This window comes from Pelodiscus sinensis, chromosome 1 (genome assembly GCF_049634645.1).
Source record: "Pelodiscus sinensis isolate JC-2024 chromosome 1, ASM4963464v1, whole genome shotgun sequence".
NCBI lineage: Eukaryota > Metazoa > Chordata > Testudines > Trionychidae > Pelodiscus > Pelodiscus sinensis.
This window is the reverse complement of record NC_134711.1, coordinates 218728266-218748665: the sequence shown is the minus strand read 5'-3', so window position 1 is coordinate 218748665 and position 20400 is coordinate 218728266. Positions and strand designations below refer to the sequence as shown.

General features: G+C 41.3%; 1 protein-coding gene across 3 annotated transcripts in view; it reads right to left on the bottom strand.

Annotated features, from left to right (window-relative positions):
• Positions 1-7248: 7248 nt before the first annotated feature.
• PUDP (pseudouridine 5'-phosphatase) overlaps positions 7249-20400 on the bottom strand; it is a 121630-nt gene continuing 108478 nt past the window's right edge. For all 3 annotated transcript variants that reach the window (XM_075915411.1, XM_075915394.1, XM_006114119.3), the window contains exon 4: positions 7249-10014. In XM_075915411.1, the coding sequence (XP_075771526.1) occupies positions 9838-10014 (177 nt within the window). In that variant the 3' untranslated portion in view covers positions 7249-9837. The remainder of the gene's footprint in view (positions 10015-20400) is intronic.

The following is a 20400-nucleotide window of genomic DNA, read 5'->3' as shown; positions in this document are numbered from 1 at the left end:
TTACATGTTGAAGAAAAAAAGAGCAGAGTGAGGGCAGAAGCAGAGTATTTTCCAACAGGATTTCTTGATAATTGCAAGGGCATTATGCAAAGCACAGAAGGGTGCATCTACTCTGCAACCTTACCTCCGAATAAGCTATGAAATTTGCACTATGCAATTTGCGTAGCTTATTTCGAGGTAATTTTGAAATAGCTTATTTCAAAATTTGGCACTGTCTACAAAGCACCAAATTTCAAAATAAATCGCTATTTCAACAAGTCCCTTAACCCTCATGGAATCAGGATTACAGGGATGCTGGAATAGCGGGCCCATTATTTTGAAATATATTTTGAAATAATGGGCATGTTTAAAGACATGGAATTGCTATTTTGGGATACTTCTGGTATCATGCAATAGCGCCACTGTCTAGATGCAGCCAAGCAGATTACAGTAAATTTTACATTTTGGCCCGAGGAGGACCAGAACACTGAGGTAGGTGCTTTTCTGTCTATTACATATACCAAATTAAACAAAATTGTACAAATAAAGTAGGGCTAATTGTATTGATTTAATATTTTATATATCTCAAATCACCAAATGTTTGAAATCACCTACTCTGACAAGACAACAATCTCAAATATCACTAGAAAAGTGTGAAAAGGGATTGCAATAATTTTTTATTTAGATGTCTACCCATTCACTCAGATAAGGTGCCAGTCATATCTCCTATGCGGCCTGAACAAAACTTAAAGGTATCCAACATCCACAGTTATAGGGGTCCAGAAGAGAAGATGACTGTGACGGACCGCCGCAGGTCCGCACTCGAGCGAGGGCCGCCGGCGCCCCCTGGAGGCCGCCGGACGGACCGGCAGGCAGCCCTGGGAGGAGGGGAGAGCGGGCCAGGGAGGAAACCCCGCAGGGGGGGAGCCGGCTAACTCCCCGGCGGGGAAGGAGGGGCCAGGGACAGCCCCAGCTGACGGGCGAGGAGCCCGAACGGCGTTCCGCTCGGCCAGAGCCGCGCGGAGCCAACGTCAGGCCGGGACGCCCCGGCCGTGACGTCAGCGGACGCCCGGACGCCCGGGGGACGGAACGGACACCCCTGACATCATCACCCGGGCCGTTTGAAAAGCGGCCCGGGGGAGCAGGACGGGGCGGCACTCAGGGGAGCTGCCGCCACCACCGCCGCCCCAGCCACCAAGGGGAACCCCCCCCCCGCGTTGGAGGAGGAGAGAGAACGACCCCGAACCCTCACGACGGCCGCGGGACGAGACCGGCGCCTCGGGCGGGGTAAGTGACTGCGGGACCTTCCCAGTCGGGGAGGAGGAGAGCGGGGAGTGGAAGCAGCCCGGGGCGGGGGCCTTCTGGCACCCGTGGACAGGCGCGTTATGGGGATAAACCCCGCCTGTCGTGGGAGGAACGTACATTTCGTTCTCCCCCCACTTAGGGCCCCGGGCTGGGACCTGGTGGAGAGGGTGGGCCCGGGTCCCCCACGTCCCCCCTCCCTACCACGAGACCCCAACCCACGTAACCCCGCTGGGGTGAATAGATAAAAGGGCGAAGACCCTGCCAATTCAACTGTCCCGACGGGGACCCGACTTACCGGCAGGCCGCCGGAGGCGACCCCGTCCCCCAGCCCGGACCCCGGGCAGACTGGTACCCCGGGCCAGCCCCGAGGAAAAGGAACCCCGAGATCGCTGAACCCCGGCCCGGACTCGCGGCCGGGTGATCGCACTCGAACAGCCAGACGGCGGGTCCGCTGAACCCCCCTTTCCCTGCCGGAAGGGGGCGCTCGCACCCACAAGGGCCGTCACAATGACATTTAGCTATGTTTATAAAATTACATTTCTATTGGCCAAGCTGCAAATAAATAATATTGATCTGTAGTTAGAAATGTAAAGCGTACATTTTAAACCGAATATTTGACTTTTAGCTTTACGACAAATCCAAGGAAGTAAAATTACCTGCATATATTTTCTTAATATCTATCCCATTTAGCATGAAATTTTATGGGTTTCAATTCCCTGTAATTCTTATGAGAGACATTCTTCTTTAATATTAACTGCCTCTGTCAAATAAGAAATGTCTGAACCTTTTATTTTATTACTTCCATGGGGTCAGGCAGAGAGTACGAAGCCTAATTTTGTCAAGAATCACCAAAGCCACTTTACATTTTGTATACAATTGTAGAAACATCTAGTTAAAATGAATTCAGGACTAGTAGATGCCCCGAGGGAATGAAATTGCACAGTTAGCTATGGAAGAGGTGTAAACTCAATACACAGCCCTTCCAATGTGACTGAACATTGCACTGAAGAGGACAGGATCCCCTCTTAGGGTTGGAAGACAATTTAGTCTCCACTACTATTCATTTCCATGTAACTGTGTAGGATTCAGAAACAGTCAGGCCTGGTCTACATTACGAATTTAGGTCAAATTTAGCCAGATAAGTTTGATTTTCTAAATGATGCATCCACGCTACCAAGCCTCTAGCATCAACCTTAAGGGCTGCTGAAGTTGATTTTAGTACTCCTGCTTTTCATGAGGAGTATTGCTATTCCTGATCTGCTGCCCACAGTGCCTCGCTCTCTGAGTCAACAGTAGGCTCTCTAATGGAGATGTGCTGCTTTGGACTACATTTGATTCTTCCTTGCAGTGAGGACATGGATCTTTGACTCTGCAAAATCAGGCAGGAAGAAATCAACCATATTAGTTTCAACCTTATCTCATAGTATTGGCATGCCCTCCGTGAGAGTCCATATGCTGTACTGGTACTTATCGTGACCCTCATCTTTTCAGTAAAAGCAAAAACTTTTTGTAAGGTGAAGAAAACCTAAAAAATGTGACCCAAAGGTAACCAGAACAGTAGTGTCTGTATGAATCTGCAAAATAACTAGAAAAATCACTCTGAGACGTATTCATCTCAGTAGGGTGTTAGCTTGGATGTCTAGTGCTGAGAAGCACATTGACTTTTAAATGATTAACTATTTAAATTTTTAATTAAGAAAGAAAAGGGAGGATCACAGAGTTGCACAATTTACTGTGAAACCCTGTACTTTTTTTCTCCTAATCAGGAAGGGAAGCCCAAAGAAAACAAGTCAGTCCATGGACATATTCCACTGAAGAGCAAGTGGAGAAGTAAGCATAGCTCAGATAGCACATAATTGTATTTTCAATTTCTGAATAGCCTACAGTGAATGGTCTCTCATTTGGATTTCTCACCTCTGGTTTTATATTTATTGGTGGAGCTGGGAAGAGTACCACTACTGTTTTTCCTTCTAGTCTAACACCTAAATCCATAGTACTTTTAAGGTTCCTTTCACTTAGTATTATTTTTAAATACAGGACAAAATTTTGAGCAATGCAAGTCCAGAGTAATTTGTTTCCTCTTTCCAGGATCCCAGGGGACAACTGACATGGTAAAACCATTAAATCTCTAAAACCTTGTTTAAACTGGGGCTTCTAATAATGTTACGATTGGTCCAGCTAAATGGATGGTTTGAACAAGATTATTTGTTTTGCTTCATTGCTGAAATTCTCAGCTTAGAAGGTTTTTTAAAATAAGGTGGCAGTCAGGTCCCACTCATTTAAAGGATTTGTAGTTTAGGACCAAGACCTTGAAATTTGCTCTGAAGTAAAGTGAGGATACATTTGCACTTTAATGCAGAGATGATGTGTTTATGTCAGTATTTGCTGGTATCAGGCATGCCACTGAGTGCTGCATCAATCCTCTTTTAGGAACTTTGGTTAAGCGATGGTTGGGGCAAGGCACAGTACTCCAAAATGAATATTAAAAAAATTATCAATTGCTATCACTAGAAGCTAGGGAGAACAGTTCCATGGCTATTTGAAGACATCAGAAGACTCACCTCACCATAGCAGTAATGTGTATCCAGGAGCATGATGAGTCCTGCATGCATCTGCGACTCTGGAGCACTTTGAGGAATTTCCCTTGATTTTAATCTCACTAGTGACTGAGAACATCAGACTACAGATTCTCAGCATGTCACCCTTTTTACTAATATAATTTTCCATTTTACCTCGCATGACACATTGATGATGCTGGAGGTCTGCAACCTGTGGTGGGCATGTACGCCAAAGTGAACTAATAGCTAGGGGCGGGGAGCTGGTTTCACTCCTTCAGAGATGAGGAACCAGAGGGGAGAGTCCTTATACTTCAGCAGGAAGTCGCATGTTGAAGTCATACCTGTTCAGGAGCACATACTGATTAGCGATCCTGAGCTGCAAACCCTGTCGAGTAGACCTTTCTACCAAAAAGATCCAGCTTTTTATAATTCTTTGCTGTCAGAGTCTGCCCTTATAATCCCTGTTTTACTTGTTCATTTGCTGTAGCAATCAATGGGGATCCTGGGGAAGAGTGATGCATATACAAGAGCTCATACCCATAAGGTGGGAAAAAGTACTTCTTTTTGGTTCTCTTGGCTGTGGGGGGCAGGGAAGTGGACATTTGCCACTGGGCTTTTATTGGCTCCATAATTGCCTCATTGAGAGGTAATGCTGTTCTTGATAGGTCTTTTGTCGTAAGATTGTGGACCAATGTATGAGAGGAGTCCTTTATCAACTCCACTTCTATGCTCAAATTTTGAGCTCCTCTATTCAACAGCAGGAGTCTCTTCCCAGTGAACATAGATCTCAGCTGTGTAAACAATTGGTGCTGAAGAGGGAAGAATTGGGAGAGGACTATCATGGCCAGCCTCCATTTAGATGGAACCAGTAGTCTTGGTGCCAAATGGTAAACAGTGGCTGCACCCATCCCTGTCCGTAAAAAAAGACTATTAATATTTTGATAGCACCCTCTTTATGCTTCACACTATCCAGGAATGTAATAGAGTTATAACATTCATAATAAAAATGATACTTCATGGGATAAAGCAATCTGACAGGGTGAAACAATGTATATATTAGAACCAATTACTGACCTACTGCAGGGGAAAAAAAAATAAACAAACACATTCCCTCCCCTTCCATGTTTTAGTTTAAAAATCAAAACAAAGTTATTTGCATAACATATATTTTGGTTTGAAGCAAATAAACGCTAAGAGTTTTGGAATGCTCAAGATACATTCATCAATAAGAACAATGTTAAGGGCCATAATCAATAAGTTTACAAGGCTGCGCTCATAAGCCATAATGAAATCCATTTCGACTTAATCAGGTTTCCTATTTTTCTGGTAAATATATCACACTTTTGGACTATAGCCAAGCCCTATCTGCTGAGGACCACTATAAACCACTACACAGCAACTTGCATGATCCACACAGCTCTCAAGTCAAAGAAGCATTTTTAGCAAATGCATTCTATAAGGCTAAGATTTCATTAATTTTCTTTTGCCCCTTTTTATTTCCATCTCTATGACCTGTTATTTACATTTCCCTTTTCTTCTTCCTGTCCTTTTTTGGCACTAGAATGAAAACTGCACAGCCACGCTTGTCCCCTGTTAAGGGAGGTACAGCCTCTATAGTGCCCATATTTAGAAAGGGTGTAAATGAGATGAGAAATTATAGGCCAGTCAGCCTGACTTGTCCATGTTATGAAGGAGGGGGTGGGACTTGTGAGGCAGCTGTCACAGTGACCGTCTGCCGCCGCCACCTTCTGGAGCACCATCCAATACTGTTCTGCCCCATGTTTTGCTTCTTCTGGTCTGGCAATGTTTGTGGTCTGGCAGGAGCACAGATGTTCCTGGATCACACAGTCCAGGTATTGAAAGGTCTGGTCCGGGGCTTATGTGTGGGGAGGAGGTTGGCGGTGCAGTGGTGAGATCTGGCCCTAGCATCTGGGCAGTGGCAGGGGGGCTGAATGCGGAGTTCTGACCGGGTGGAAGCCAGGAAGCTTCGGCACCAGCCATGCACCTCTGGACCCAGCAGCAGCAGGTCTAGTGGGTGCTGGAGCGCTCCGGACCAGGCAATAGCAGGTGGCTGGAACCCTATGGGGGACAGTGGTTTAGCACAGTTCAGGAGGCCCCTCGGTCCGGCAAATCCCCTTGTCTGGGACTGGTCAGGTCCCGAGGGTGCCGGATCAGGGAGGTCCAACCTGTATTAGCCTTTTTCCAGTCTTCCAGGTCCTGTCATGTCATCCTCAAGTTTGTAAATGTTATTGACGGTGGCTATAAGATTTCTTCAGCTAATTCCTTCAGCACCCTCAGGTAAATAGCATTTGGCTCCACCGAACTGAATTCATTCAAGTTGTTTAGAAGATCTCTGACATCTTGTAAGGTTATCTTGATCTAAATCCCTTCCCCTTCATTGCCTAAGGTAGCTTTGCTAGACAGCTGGTCACATGTTATTTTCTGTGAGAAGATGCAAACAAAGCAGAGCAGCTCGACTATCTTATCTTCCATTTCTTGCTTTCTTTTACCACTGAACAGTAAGCCCACATTGTCTGAACTTCGATCAAACACTGTTTAGCCTTTGGTTCCAAGCAAAGTGCTTGATTAAGTTGCACCTTGTCTCTACTTACCTAGCCAACAATAGACTTGAATATATTTTTATTCTAGTGGTTTACTGACACAAAAGAGGTCCGAGAGACCTGCACATGTAATTAATACCTCTACATTTCTGCTGAGGAAGGCAGCCCATTGGTTTTTTTTTTCCTTTATTTAACTGCAATTTTTGACCCTGTATTAAGCCATCCTCTGGGAAATCTTCAGTACCTATGGAAAATCTGTGGTTCTGTGCTTCTCTATTTAAAACACATTCTCTTATCTTTGATGGAGTTATTTTTTTGAATAAAGAGAGTCCCTTATTTTAATTCTTAAGCTTCTCCTCATATATTTTTTTCTTCTTTCCTGCTCTCATTTTTACACTCCTAGAACTGCTTTTAACACGTTGAAGAACTCGCTCCCTGTTCAGGCTCCCCATCTGTCTTGACTGAGGAACTTGTTTCAAGATTGATCTTGATAAGTTCAGAAGAAATTAACAGAATGGGAAAAACATGAAGCGATCCATCTCCTATTGTCCAGTCTGCGCTTCTGGCAGTTTGACACATAGGGGTACCCAGAGCATGGGGTTATGACCTTGACCATCTTGGTTAAAAGCATGGAGTGGCATGCCTGATTGATTCTCCATTATCCCATGGTGGTACTTTCAATGAACTTGTGTTTTGCCATAAATATCAAATGTTTAACTAATAATATATGTCTTAAGAAAGTTTTTGTAATGCTTTAGTGAGAGACCCTTTGAGACAACACTGAATGTGACATGTGCCTTTTTCTTTAAACTCCAAGTTAAATTAAATGTATACAACACTTTGGAAAAGTTACCAATTATAATTTATTAGAGCTTGTTCTATGTAATAAGTCCCCAGTTGGAATTCAGCAATTATGAACTAAACAGATCCCAAAAGCCACCTGTTTTACACTTGAAAGCTCAGAATTATTACTGTATGGTAACACTTTCTAATATGCAACATTAGCCATGAAGGAACTGTGCAATAAAATTTCGGTCATCTTGAATGGCAACAGAAGAGATAGGATTTGCATTATTTTCATTGGATTGTAGATACAACATAAATACTCACTATAACGTCAACAATTATACGCAAAATAATTTTACAAATAGCAATAATCATTCCCCGTACTTTCAGATCCTTAGATGAAAGGCAATGCAGATGAAATACTATTACTATATTGTTTTTGACAATATTTTTATGATACCAATTAATAATCTACTGATAGTTTGAAATAAGATACCATTAACTTTAAGGTATTTAAATAGTATACTCACATATGAAGAGTGCTTTAAATGGTAAAACAAAATTAAATTTTTTTAATAGAAAACAACAATTAAAAATTCATGTAATACCTTTAAGAATTTGAGTCAGCCTTTCAACTTTCATTCGTGGCTTCTTATTAAAAAAGACAAGCTAAATGTGAGCAGCAGAAATGCTAGAGAAATATTTCACCTCAGAGTTCTTGAGTTACAATCTGTTATTTTTAATAGTCCACTTATTTAAAAAATGAACAAACAGCATTCTGATAATTCAACCATTTAATTTTTTCACATGCATAATAGAAGGAAATAGAATTTCAGATATTATTAACTGAAATAAAATACTGAAGAACCTGTTTCTTATCTTCAGCATTTTTATGATCACTATCTTCATAAAAAAAGTTTTACTGTGATTATGGGAGTAATTAAAGGCTTCCCACTGTTATTTTTTTTTCAAATTGAGAATGCAATCATTATCTCTATACAAGAGTCAAGATCTTGTAATTTAATGTTGTCCTATCTGGGGACTGGGGCAAAGGAGTACATGGAAGTCAAGACATAGAGGAGAACAAAAGTGGTAGGGAACTACTCTGGATAGCTGTCACCATACAAATTATCAGGGCTTGACAAACGGTGGCGAAAGCCGCTCGCCAGCCCCGCACTACGCATGCACGCGTCGCCAGTAAACGCGTTTTTCAAGCCCTGCAAATTATTATTTGTTTGTTTATGGGAGCGCACACAATGCTTTCCAAAACAAAAACAAAAACAAAGACACAATTATTTCCTGAAGAGCTCAAAAGCAAAAGACAGACAGCAATAGACTGGAGTTAGCAAGTATTAATATAATATACAGGGTGGCAAAGATGAATGTTGGCAAAATAAAGATAAGCTACAAAACAAACAAAATATTACTTTTGGTATTGAATCAGCACAATTATCTGTAGTAAAAATAATATTAGAAGCCTTCAGAAAGACTTAACTGTGGAGAAGGTAGGGAGCCTTGTGAATGAGCTCATGAAGACTAAAGAACGGACTAAATACTGAGGCTACAGTTACACTATGAGTTTTTCCTCAAGAGGCAATGCAATTTAAGCGTGGATTAGTATTTTCCCGCACTTCATTTGCATACTCTCTTTTGTTCCGCTTTTGTGCTAGGGTGTTTTGTGCAAAAACGGGCAGTGTGGTCGTAGCTGTTTTGTGCAAAAACCCCTTGTTCCACAAGATCGTTATGCCAGTCTGGGACAAGCATAAGGCTCTTGTGCAAAAGGAGGGTTTTGCACAAAAACTCCCCTCCACATTGCTTCTTTTTGAGCAAAAACTTTTTGTGCAAAAAGAAAAGGCAGAAAATATTCTAATGAGATCACGATTTATGCTAATGAGTCCCTCATTAGCATATTTTCTGCCAGAAGAACTGGAAGTGAAGGCATAGCCATAGTGTAGACCAAGTGAGAAAGGTTTATGTGAGAAGTATTGTTGGGAGCAAAATGGACGGAAAAGAGATGATACAAAATGAGATGAGGGAATAGGTAAGGAGTAGTAGAGTTACAGAGGCTTACACAGCAATCAGTTTAGCTGCAAGAGTCTATGGCTGACAGTGGTGGCCTCTGCACTCTTTTCACAAAAAGAAAGAGAACAAAAAAGAGAACATGAAAGTAAAATGCACAAAACCAAAAACCCAACAGAAGACAAAGAACAGAAAAGACAAATGTATACGTTAGGGATAGGTGGTAGCAACAATGCTAAACAGTGGTGTAAGAGGACAACAGCCTATGCCTAACAAGGAAAATGCTGAGTGCTGTTTTCTAAGAAGTATGTTATTCAAGCAAACTAGAGCAAAATATCTCCATGTTTGAAGAAGACTGTCTTTGCACTTTTGGAAATGCACCGAGTGTACAGAACATTATGGAGATGACAAGACTAACAGAAGTGAAGGATAGGAAAAAAGGAATATTCCTTCCACTTAGCACTGAAGAAGACAAACCAAGAATATCCAGAGAAATTTAACAGTAATTCACAAAAGACTTCATTATCTTGTTTTGGTAAGAAAAATGAAAAATAGTTAATATTTTACTCTAAATTTTCATTCCCTGCTCCCCAATCTTCAACTAAGAACATGCTGAAAAATATTAGTCTTTAGTCATACGGCGGTAAACCAAACAGTTCAGGTTTAAAATCCTCCATAGATTTCAGTACTAGATTGGCATCCTTTGTAAGATCTTGATTCAAATTTTCATCTGGTATCATAACCACTTGCATCCCAGCTGCCAATGCTGCTTGCACCCCAAGTGGAGAATCTTCAAACACAAGACACTGAAAAATAAGAATATAAAGACATAAAGGTAAAAAATGTAATTACATGTAGTATCACAAGAAAGAATGGCACATTATATACAGGATCATATGCAAAGTTATGTTCTTGAGTTGAGTAAATGAAATATCTATACGTTTGATTGTGCACTACAGAATTCAGTGAAAGTATTGTTATTGATATTAAAGTATTGTTATTGATCCTATAGTGGATAAAAACAGTTGGTCATACTGTACATGGTTTTCAGTGCAGTTTAAGGATGTTAAATTTAGTTTAATCAACTAATTAACCAGTCAAAAGATTTTCCATCAACTAGTTGATTAGTCAATAAGCAGGGGAGCTGCACCGGGGTTAGCTCCCTGCCCCGGGAACTAACCCTGCTTCACCTCTGCCTTTTAAATGTATTAAGAGCTGGCAGACTCTTAATACATTTAAAAGGATGAGGTGTAGTGGGAGGTGGGGGGGGGGGGAATGAGCGTGAGCCGGGACAGCTGATTCCCAACTCACACCGGGTCCCCCTGCTGCACTTCTGATTTTTAAATGTATTAAGAGCTGGGGGAAAGGAAACCAGCTTTTAAGCTGGCTCCCCCCAGGACTGGCTCCTGCTCCTCGCCCTTGCTGCCTCTGATGGAGGCAGCAAGGTGGGGAAGCGATTAGTTGATGGAGTAGTCGACTAGTTGCTTACATCCTTAGTGCAGTTGAGCAATGTATTCTTGTGAATAGCTAGAAAATAACATTTTCTAACCCACAAAAGATCTGGCCCCAACTGATATGCATATTTTCAATACAGTAGAACCTTAGAGTTAGGAATATCAGAATTATGAACTGACCAGACAGTCAACCACACATTTTATTTGGAACCTGAAATACACAACTAGGCAACTGAACTTTTAAAAAAGAAAATACAATACAATATTGTGTTACATGTAAACAATTAAAAATAAAGGGAACATTAAAAAAACTGACAAGGTAAAGAAACTGTTGGTGTACTAGTTTAAATTAAGAAGATTAACAGAAGCATTTTTCATTTTCTTTTCATAATTAAATTTCAAAGCAGTATTAAGTCTATATTCAGTTGTAAATTTTTGAAACAACCATAACATTTTGTTCAGTTATGAACAACCTCCATTCCCAAGGTGTTTGTAACTCTGAGGTTCTACTATAGATACATTTGATTTTGTTTGCGAACACAAACACCACAAAATGCTGGGCCAGATTCTCAGCTGAACAGAGAGGAACTGTGATAAGAACATATGATCCACTGCCAGTAAGCATTATAAAGAAGTCCAATAAATTATGTTTTTCTTGGAATGAAAGGATTGGTGCTTCTTGCAAAACATGTAAGCACAAGTGGATTCTGATTTCATTCAGCATGCTTAGATGAAGATTAGTAAGAAGAAAACTGTCAGCATGGCTTATTTGGATAGCTGGACGCTCTCCTAGGTTCAAGAACTGTTGCAGTTTTTGACCCATATTAGTTTTTATAATGAACTGTAAAAAAGTGCACGAACCACTTCATATCTTTTCAGATGTTTTGTACTTAAAACAATTTTTTTTCATGCTATAGGAGCTTGCAGTTTTTGGATAACTGGACTCAATTTACAATATAACGCAATTTGCTAGCATAAAAGGAATACATGTCTCTTCTGCTTAATGGCTCTCTCAATTACAGACATAATGAAATGAAAAACATTAACTGGGGCCTGATGCCTAATACCACACCACATGAAATAATTTCTATGAATGAATGTCCATAGCTGTAGTTTCAAAAGAATTATTCTAATGTTAGTTTGTGCTATATTTAAACCTGAAATCCATAACCTGGCCCCACTGAAGTCAATGGTAAAACTTCCGCTGATTTCAACAAAGCCAGAGTTTTATCATACACTTGTAGCATGAATAACCAGTATTAGAAAACAAGAGAGGTAAGAATATCTGAAAGCTTTAAAAAACGTAAGCAGCAGATTCAAATATATGTGCAAATCCAGTGTACCTAGAAATATTATTTGCATGTATCTGTTTATTGCTCAGTAGAAATTTCTAAAATTGATATTATACTCTATTTTAATGTAGAAGGGCTGAGAGAAGAAAAGAGGTTACTCAACTTGTGACAGCAGATGCAAGATGGTTGAGAACCTGACTGATGGTTGGACACGCATGAAACAAGTAAGGGTATGAAGCTTGTCTCAGCCAGGATGGCACTATAAAGATAACAGTGTATCTGTCCTGTCCCTTCTTGTTCATCAAAGTTGAAGGCAAATCATAGAATAAACTTTTCTTCCAAGATAAAGGTCATGATACCATCCACATGCTTTGTTATAAAGTTGTTGTTTACAGACCATTTTTGTTTTTTCTGTAACAGACTAACTTGGCTACGCCTTGAAGCTTCTCAAAGTATGGAAGCCCAGGCTCCATTTTGAGCAGAAGACTATTCCTGATGCAGGAGAAGACGAAGAGGTCCTCTGGTGGGCCCCATTTTAGGGCTAACCTGTGGAGAACTTGAGTGTCATTCATATTGAGAAGTATCTGCTGAGAACACTGGCTGTGGTATTCAGAATACCCCTGAAATTTTGATCTGATGAGATATATACTAATTCAATGCTTTCCTGGCTTCAGTGCACAGGGAGGGGGATCTTGCTCCTCCCTGCTTGCTGATGTAGAATATACAAGATGGGTTGCCCACCATTACACTAATTGATTTGCCCTTGATAAGGGCAAGGAAATGAAGGCCAGCATTACTGACAGCCCTGAACTCTAACAGGTTGATGCAAAGGCTAGTCTCGAGTTGTCTGTCTACACTGAGTCAGTGTAATGAGGTGTGCTTCCCGTCCCATCAGTTATTCTTTACTTGTTAAAGTTATTGATGGGGCTGGGTGACAGAAGGGAACTCCTGCACAAACGTTGAGTTGATCCTTCTACCAGTCTTGTAGAGGACCCACCAGCTGTCTAAGATTTGTCTGAATAGAGAACAGATCATTCTGAGCCAACCTTGGTATCAGGGAAGATGTAGCCTTGCACGATAGCTCACAAAGATGCAAGCTGCAGTGTGTCCCAGGATTGAAGAGAGATTTTTGTTGTGATTTGAGGACTTCCCTGCATTGCCCATACCAGACTTGGCAAGATGATGAATCTGCCTATGGGAAAATAGGCTGTGGCCGTCCAAGAGTGCAAATATGACCCCATGAATTGTATTCTCTGTACAGGAATTAATGTGGGCTTTTTTGTATTCAGCTGCAGACCTAGAACTGAGCAAGGGTCATCTGGGTGGAAGAGCCTTCTTCATAGAAGACACCCTTCAGTAAACAGATGATGAGGTATGGGATAATTAGGATAGCTTCTTGTTGAAGGTCAGCAGCCACTACTCCCAGGACATTTGTGAACAAATGTGGGGAAAGGAAAAACTGAAGGAGAAAGCAATCTGTGTCAGAAATGGTCATGGCCTATAATAAAGCATAAATATTTTCTGTCTGATGAGTATATTATTATATGCAAATAAGCATTTTGTAAATTGACGGCCAAAACCTAATCCACTTCCTCTAGTGAAGGCATTATAACTACCAGAGTTCCCACCCTGAACTTCTGAGAGTTCAGAAACATGTTTAAAAGTCTTAGATCTAAGATCAGTTTCTACTCTCTGTGCCTCTTTGGCACAAGGAAATACTTTGAGTAAAATCCTTTGCCTTGTGAGGAGGAGAAGCAAATTCTATTGTTCCTAATTGAAGGAGAGCAATAGAGCGGGGTCTCTAAAGATGGATGTAGGGCAACTAGAAGGGAGGGAATGAGGTAACATGTAGCTCAATGTTATGGCTTCTATGATTAAATTTGTCTACAGTGATTCACTTCCAAGCATGTTGGATGTGGGTTAGTAAGTCTCCAAATGGGAGGAAAGTGGACTAATGAGCATAGCTGTAGCTACAGAAGTCCAGGTAGCCTTGAATCTTCAATCAATCTATCAAGATTTGAAGATGGCTTGTTAACAGTGAAGGGTGGTCAGGCAGCCCTCTTTCTCTGAAACCTATCTTTCTCATGTGTTAGGTTGATCTATTGAAGCCAGAAAACTGAGCAGAACGTTATCTCAGTGGCTCATTAAACCATTTTAATTTTTGCAGGTTCAAGAACTCCTGTGTGGTTTCTGAGAACAGTTTACAAGTGTTGAAAGGGATGCCCCACGATGTCCTGTATTTCTTTCAGAAACTCTGAGAGATGAAGCAATGATGCCTCATGCTTAATCACTGCCATAGAGATGAATTTGGCTGCTGTAGACACAGCATTGAAGGAAATTTGAAAAGCAGTTCTGGCTACCAATTACCCATCTGAGATGAGAGAATGGAATTGATCTCTATGTTCCTGTGGCAGATAGTCAATAAAAGCCATGAAGCTGCTATTGTAAAATATATTGGCCATGACCTCCTGATAGTTTATAATCCTGAATTTCAGGGTGCTGACATATGAGCCTTTCCCCTAAAGAGATCTAACCTTTTCTGGTCCTTGTCATATAGGGTAGACGTAGCAAAGTGCTGCCTGCCCCTATCGTTTACTACATTTACCACTAGGCAGTTAGATGAAGGATGGGACACTCCTGGGGAACGTAATACTTATTTGCCTGTTTACAAGTACGTGGAATATTGTCAGTTGTCATTTTAGCCAGAGCTAGAAGCAGCTCATTAACAGAGTGTTGCTGACTATAAGATATATAGCAGTTTGTGTTCTGAATAACTGCTTTGCCCAGAGACAAGGAAGAAACAGGTGTTTGAAGGGTACCCTCCTTATCCACCTTTGCTTCCTGCTCCTCAAATAGCTGGTTGGGGGGTGTAGAAGCTATTTTATGTTTAGCTAGAAGCCATCATGTATATCAGAAACCATTTCAGCTTTTCTCTCAAGCACGTAGACCAGAGTGAACTTTCTGTCACCCCGTGAGAAGAGGCCTACAGGATGGGCTATTGGTATGTGTTAATTGGGCTGGTTGGGACAGAAGATGTACTCCCTTGTACCTGTCCGCCATCTTGTTGATAAGGCTTTGTTTTTTCCAAATTTAATTGAGAATTTCTGTAATTGGATGCCCTGACATCAGACTGTTTGGCTAAGGGTATAAAAATACTAGGATTGATTGTATTAGCCGTTTTACTGGGCCTGACTTTGCTGGGACCACGTTTGGCTCATGCTGTGCTTTATTAATTAATAAAGCTGTTTGTTAGCTGCCTAAACACAGAGGAGCGTGTTTTTGCTTCGACAGGGGGAAAGGGCTACAACTCTAGCTTCCCTATGTGACAGTACTAGGAGTCTGCCAAATTGTGGTTGATAGGTCCCAGTATGACAACTGAGGGCAGGAGAGGGCAGAGTCCATTAGGAAAGTGGAGGGCAGCATGCAGGGTTGATTCCACTATGTTTGATAATGTGTCTAATCTTCTATAAGATCTTCAGAGAATGAGTTCCTTAAGGGATATGTTGGAGAACCTTAATCAGAGATGGAAACTTCCTGTCTCTTTCATCTTCCTCCATCTCATCTGCAGGAGAAGCACCTGCAGAAAACAGTGGCGAATCCTGCCATACCAGTGGATAATAGTCCAGAGAGCAGGGTCTTGGTACTGAGAAATGCTTAGGACCCAGGGTGAGCTAGGACTCTGATGCACCTGTTATTATGAGGTCTTCAGTATATCTGCAATCCCGTTGTATTCAATTGGGGATTACTAGTATCAGAGTAGCGAAGGATTTATGAAGCTGCCTGCTGATATATGTATGTACCAAAGTTGATGATGATGGTGTTTGGCATCACTGCGTTTTGGGTGCTGCATGTATGGGTACAAACAGCTGGGCTGAACACGGAGGTACTGAGGGCCGGGCTGAACCAGAGATGGTGCCAGTCCCATATGTATATGCTTGCCCTCCTTACTGGTAAAGCTTGCTGAGGATCTATCAGTCGTGTCTCTCCTTTCTGCTATGGGCCTTCATAGCCCCACCAATAGCAGAGAGAGTTCTCCAACTCAGTGGTACTGAGATAAGAGGTCATGGCTTATGAGACAACAGATCTGGCTAGGGATCTACCCTTTTTTTGAAGCTCCTTAAGATGAGAGTGAATGCTCTTCTTTTTGAAGAATTCTCTGAAGCCGGCAAAGTCTTCCTTTTCTTAGGGGAAGCAATTGCCAAGGAGCAGGCTGTCAGGAGACAGGTAAACAGGGGTTCTCCTGATTGGACTCAGAAGTTGTCCAATGGGAGCATTCCATCATCAGTGGCTCCCTCTCCAGCTCCATGCAGCCCACTGGAAGTGACTGGCACGTGCCTGCAATTCCTAACAGGAGAGAAGGCCATGGAGTTGTTTCATGTGCTGTCCCCCTCAAGCTCTGGCTCTGCAGCTCCCATTGACCAGGAACTGCAGCCAATGGGAACAATGGGTGTGGAACTTATAGTGAGGGCAACACATGGAAGAATCTCCTGGTTTTCCCTCTCTCTAAGAATTACCGGGACATGGGCCAGATGCTTCCTGGGAGCCCCACCCAACATCCCAAACCCCTGCCCTATCCCAGAGCCCCCTCCCACATCCAAACTGCTCCAGCAATCATTGGTGAGCTACCTGATCTACTCTAGCAGCCCTGGAGCCAGCCACACTGGCTGCTGCAGAAGTTACGGAGGTCATGGAATATCATGGAATCCGTGACTTCCTTTATAGACATGTAGCCTTATAAAACTATCTGAATATTAGAAAAATATAAGAAAGCCAAAGCATGCTCAGGATGGACATGCCAGGGCTCCATCTCTGGCTGAGGCAGTTGAGAACTGAGGTAATTTTGCCTGCAAAGTTCCATAGAGCCTCAGTATCCAGCATAAGGAGAAACAGGATGCATGCCGAGCCAAACAGACTACTAACTGCCAACCAATAATCTCCAATGAAGGACTTGGCACTTAAATTACCAGATGATTTTCAGAAATGTTGAGCAACTGCAGCTACAATACTATACAGGGAAATCAGTGGGTTCTGAGCATTAGAGTTCATAGATGATAGTTTGGTTCACTAGAAGTTATGAAAAATAAAAAGGGTTTCTTTCAAGTTCGATGAAACATTTTGTTCAACCTGACAAGTTTTGTTTCCAGCTCTTTTACAATGACTAGATTTATAAAGGAAGAGATGGTGGTCCCAAAAAATCATTGGCTGGGGGCGAGAGGGGGAAGGAAGATGAGAGTGCTATGGTTTGGGTATCCACGTTGGATGTGGGAGATCCAAGTCCAATGAATATTTAATTATTTACATAAACCAGAAAGGACTTCAACAACAGAGATTAAGCAGGGACACCGTCCCTGTGCCTCATGAGAGTAGCAAATTGCCTGGCCTTAGGATTCTGACCTGGGAACAAGATGACCGGTTTTCCAATCTCTGCTCCAGAGCAGGGAATCAGACCTAAGTTTACCACGTCCCAGGGGAATGCCAAACCAACAGGCCAAAGAGGTAAGCGGATACTCCTCCCCATTTTGTGAATGGTACCCAAGTCCCCTGTAAATCAAATTTAGCTTAAAAAAATGTAGACAAAACTTTGTGATGAATTTGCGTAACATTAATGAATAGATTCAGATTAACCGAGCTTCAGTTTTCAATGCATAAACTATTCACTCAAGCTTATCTTATTTTCTATCTCCTTTTTAAATGACTCCTAACATTATTTCCCTTTATGACTGCTGTTGCACACTGAGTGGATGTTTTCAGAGAACTATCCACGACTATCCAAGATCATCGAATAGTAATGGCTAATTTAGTCCCCATCATTTTTACATATCCTTGGGATTATGCTTTTCAACAGGCATTACTTTGCAATTATGAACATGGAAATTAATTTACCATTTTGTTGCCCAATCACCTAATTTTGTGAGATCCTTTTGGAATCTGCTTTGGACTTAACTATCATGAATAATTTGCATGATCTGCAAATGTTGCCACTGTTTACCCCTTTACCCAGATCATTTATGATTATGTTGAATAAGATTGGTCCTAGTAGAGGCCTCTGCGGGACACCACATGTTATCTCTCTTCACTCTGAAAACTGGTCAGGTGGTCAGTAATATATCCCTACTGCTAGATTCATATTATTGGATCACTGAGGCTGTGTCCAGACTCAGGGGTTTTTTCGAAAAAAGTAGCCTTTTTTCGAAAAAACTTCACCTGCGTCTAGACTGCAGCCGCGTTCTTTTGAAATTAAATTGAAAGAATGCGGCTTTTCTTTTGACGGTGGTAAACCTAATTCCACGAGGAAGAACGCCTTCTTTCGAAAGTGCTCTTTCGAAAGAAGGCGTTCTTGAAAGCAAACAGGCTTTTTAGAAAGAGAGCATCCAGACTCACTGGGTGCTTTCTTTCGAAAAAGCGGCTTGCTTTTTCGAAAGTTCCGCGTGCAGTCTAGACGCTCTCTTTCGAAAGTATCTTTCGAAAGAGCCTCTTTCGAAAGAGGCTTGCAGTCTAGACATAGCCTGAATTACTATCCATAAGGACTATGCAGAACAGTTCCGTTCATTTACAATTTTTACTTCATCTGATTCTATGCTTTCTTTCACATATATTATCACTTCCCCACCAGCATGACCTATTCTGTCCTCCTGATATATTTTGTACCGTGGTATTTCTGTCACATTGATTATCCTCATTCCATCAAGTTTCTGTGATGCCTATTATATCAATATCCTTGTTCAACAGGAGGCACTTTAGTTCACCCATCTTATTACTTAAACTTCTACCATATAAGCATTTTAAAAACTTTAGCTGTCTGCCATTACCTGATGTGACTGAATAGGACTCTTTTTTATTTGACTGTTTCTCAGCAGATCTTACCCATATTTTATCACCTTCCATCCTCTCCTCTTTACTAGGACATAGAGATTCTCTATTACTAGACCTCCCCCTACAGGATGTCTCTGTCCAATCCATGTGCTCCTTGGCACTTGTCAACTTTCTTCCAGCTTAGTTTAAAAATTGCCCTACGTCACGTCAGCAATCCAGTTCCATTTTGGTTTAGGTGGAGCCCATCCTTCCTGTTAGCCTTCCCAACCTAGGCTAACTGTTTCCCTATTTCCTAATAAATCTAAATTCCTCCTCCCTACACCGTTGTCTCATACTCAAGTTATTCAATAGTTCAGTTCGATTACTAGTTTATTCAAAGTTAAGAAATCAACTGGGAAATGATAAAACAGAAAAGCTTGCTTTTCTCTTTCAATCTATGAATGAAACAAAAACTGAAAGGAGATCTATTTATTCTAAAGTTCTTGAAGGACATGATGACTAGAAACAATCAAATCACTAGCTATAGAGAACATTTCTTTTGTTTAATAAATCAGTTATCTTTATATACAAAATATGTTTTGATAAACTTTCCTTATTTAGTCTATTTATAATCGTTTAAGATTTTGATTAATCACCCAGGCTATGTCTACACTGGCGGGTTGTTGCGCCAGAAATATGCAAATGAGGCTAAGCGTGGAATATCACCAAGCCTCATTTGCATATCTAATGAGCCGCCATTTTTGCAGAAGAGGCTCTTGTGCAAGGAGGAGCATCTACACTGCCCCTTCTTGTGCAAGAAAACCCCTCTTGTGCAATGCCGTTACGCTGATTATTTTCAGGAATAACGGCATTGCGCAAGAGGGTTTTTCTTGCGCAAGAAGGGACAGTGTAGACACTCCTTATGGCACAAGAGCTTCTTCTGCAAAAATGGCGGCTCATTAGGTACGCAAATGAGGCTCGGCAATATTCCACGCTTAGCCTCATTTGCATATTTCTGGCGCATGATCGCACCAGTGTAGTCAAAGCCCCAGTGTTTGACATAAAACACAAATGAAAAATAATCAACTAGTAAGGAGGAAATGCATTACTCACTATTTTTCAAAAAATAATAAACATATATATGAATCTGAATAAAAGTAAACTCAGCTATATAATTGCTTAAATAAATGTGCACAGGCATAGTGTATCCTTCTGGTTATGAAAAGGAAGTGCCAAATAGACAACAAGGTTACTTAGTTGCCAATCATAGAATTGTAGGACCAGAAGGAAGCTCGAGAGGTCTTCTAGTACAATCTTCTCCACTCAAGGCATGACTAAGTATTATATAGACCTTACAGGTGTTTGTCTAACCTACTCTTAAAAATGTACAGTCACAGAGATTCCACAACTTCCTTACACAATTTATTCCAGTGCTTCACTGCTTAACTACCCTGATAATTGGGAAGTTTTTCTTAATGTAGCAACTTAAACCTCCCTTGTTGCAATTTAAGACCATTGCTTCCTGCCCGATCTTCAGAAGTTAAGAACACTTTTTCTCACTTCTTCTTGTAATAATCTTTTATGTTCTCAAAAACGTTTATCATGTCTCCTCTTAATGTTCTCTTCTTCAGACTAAACAAACCCTCTTTTTTCA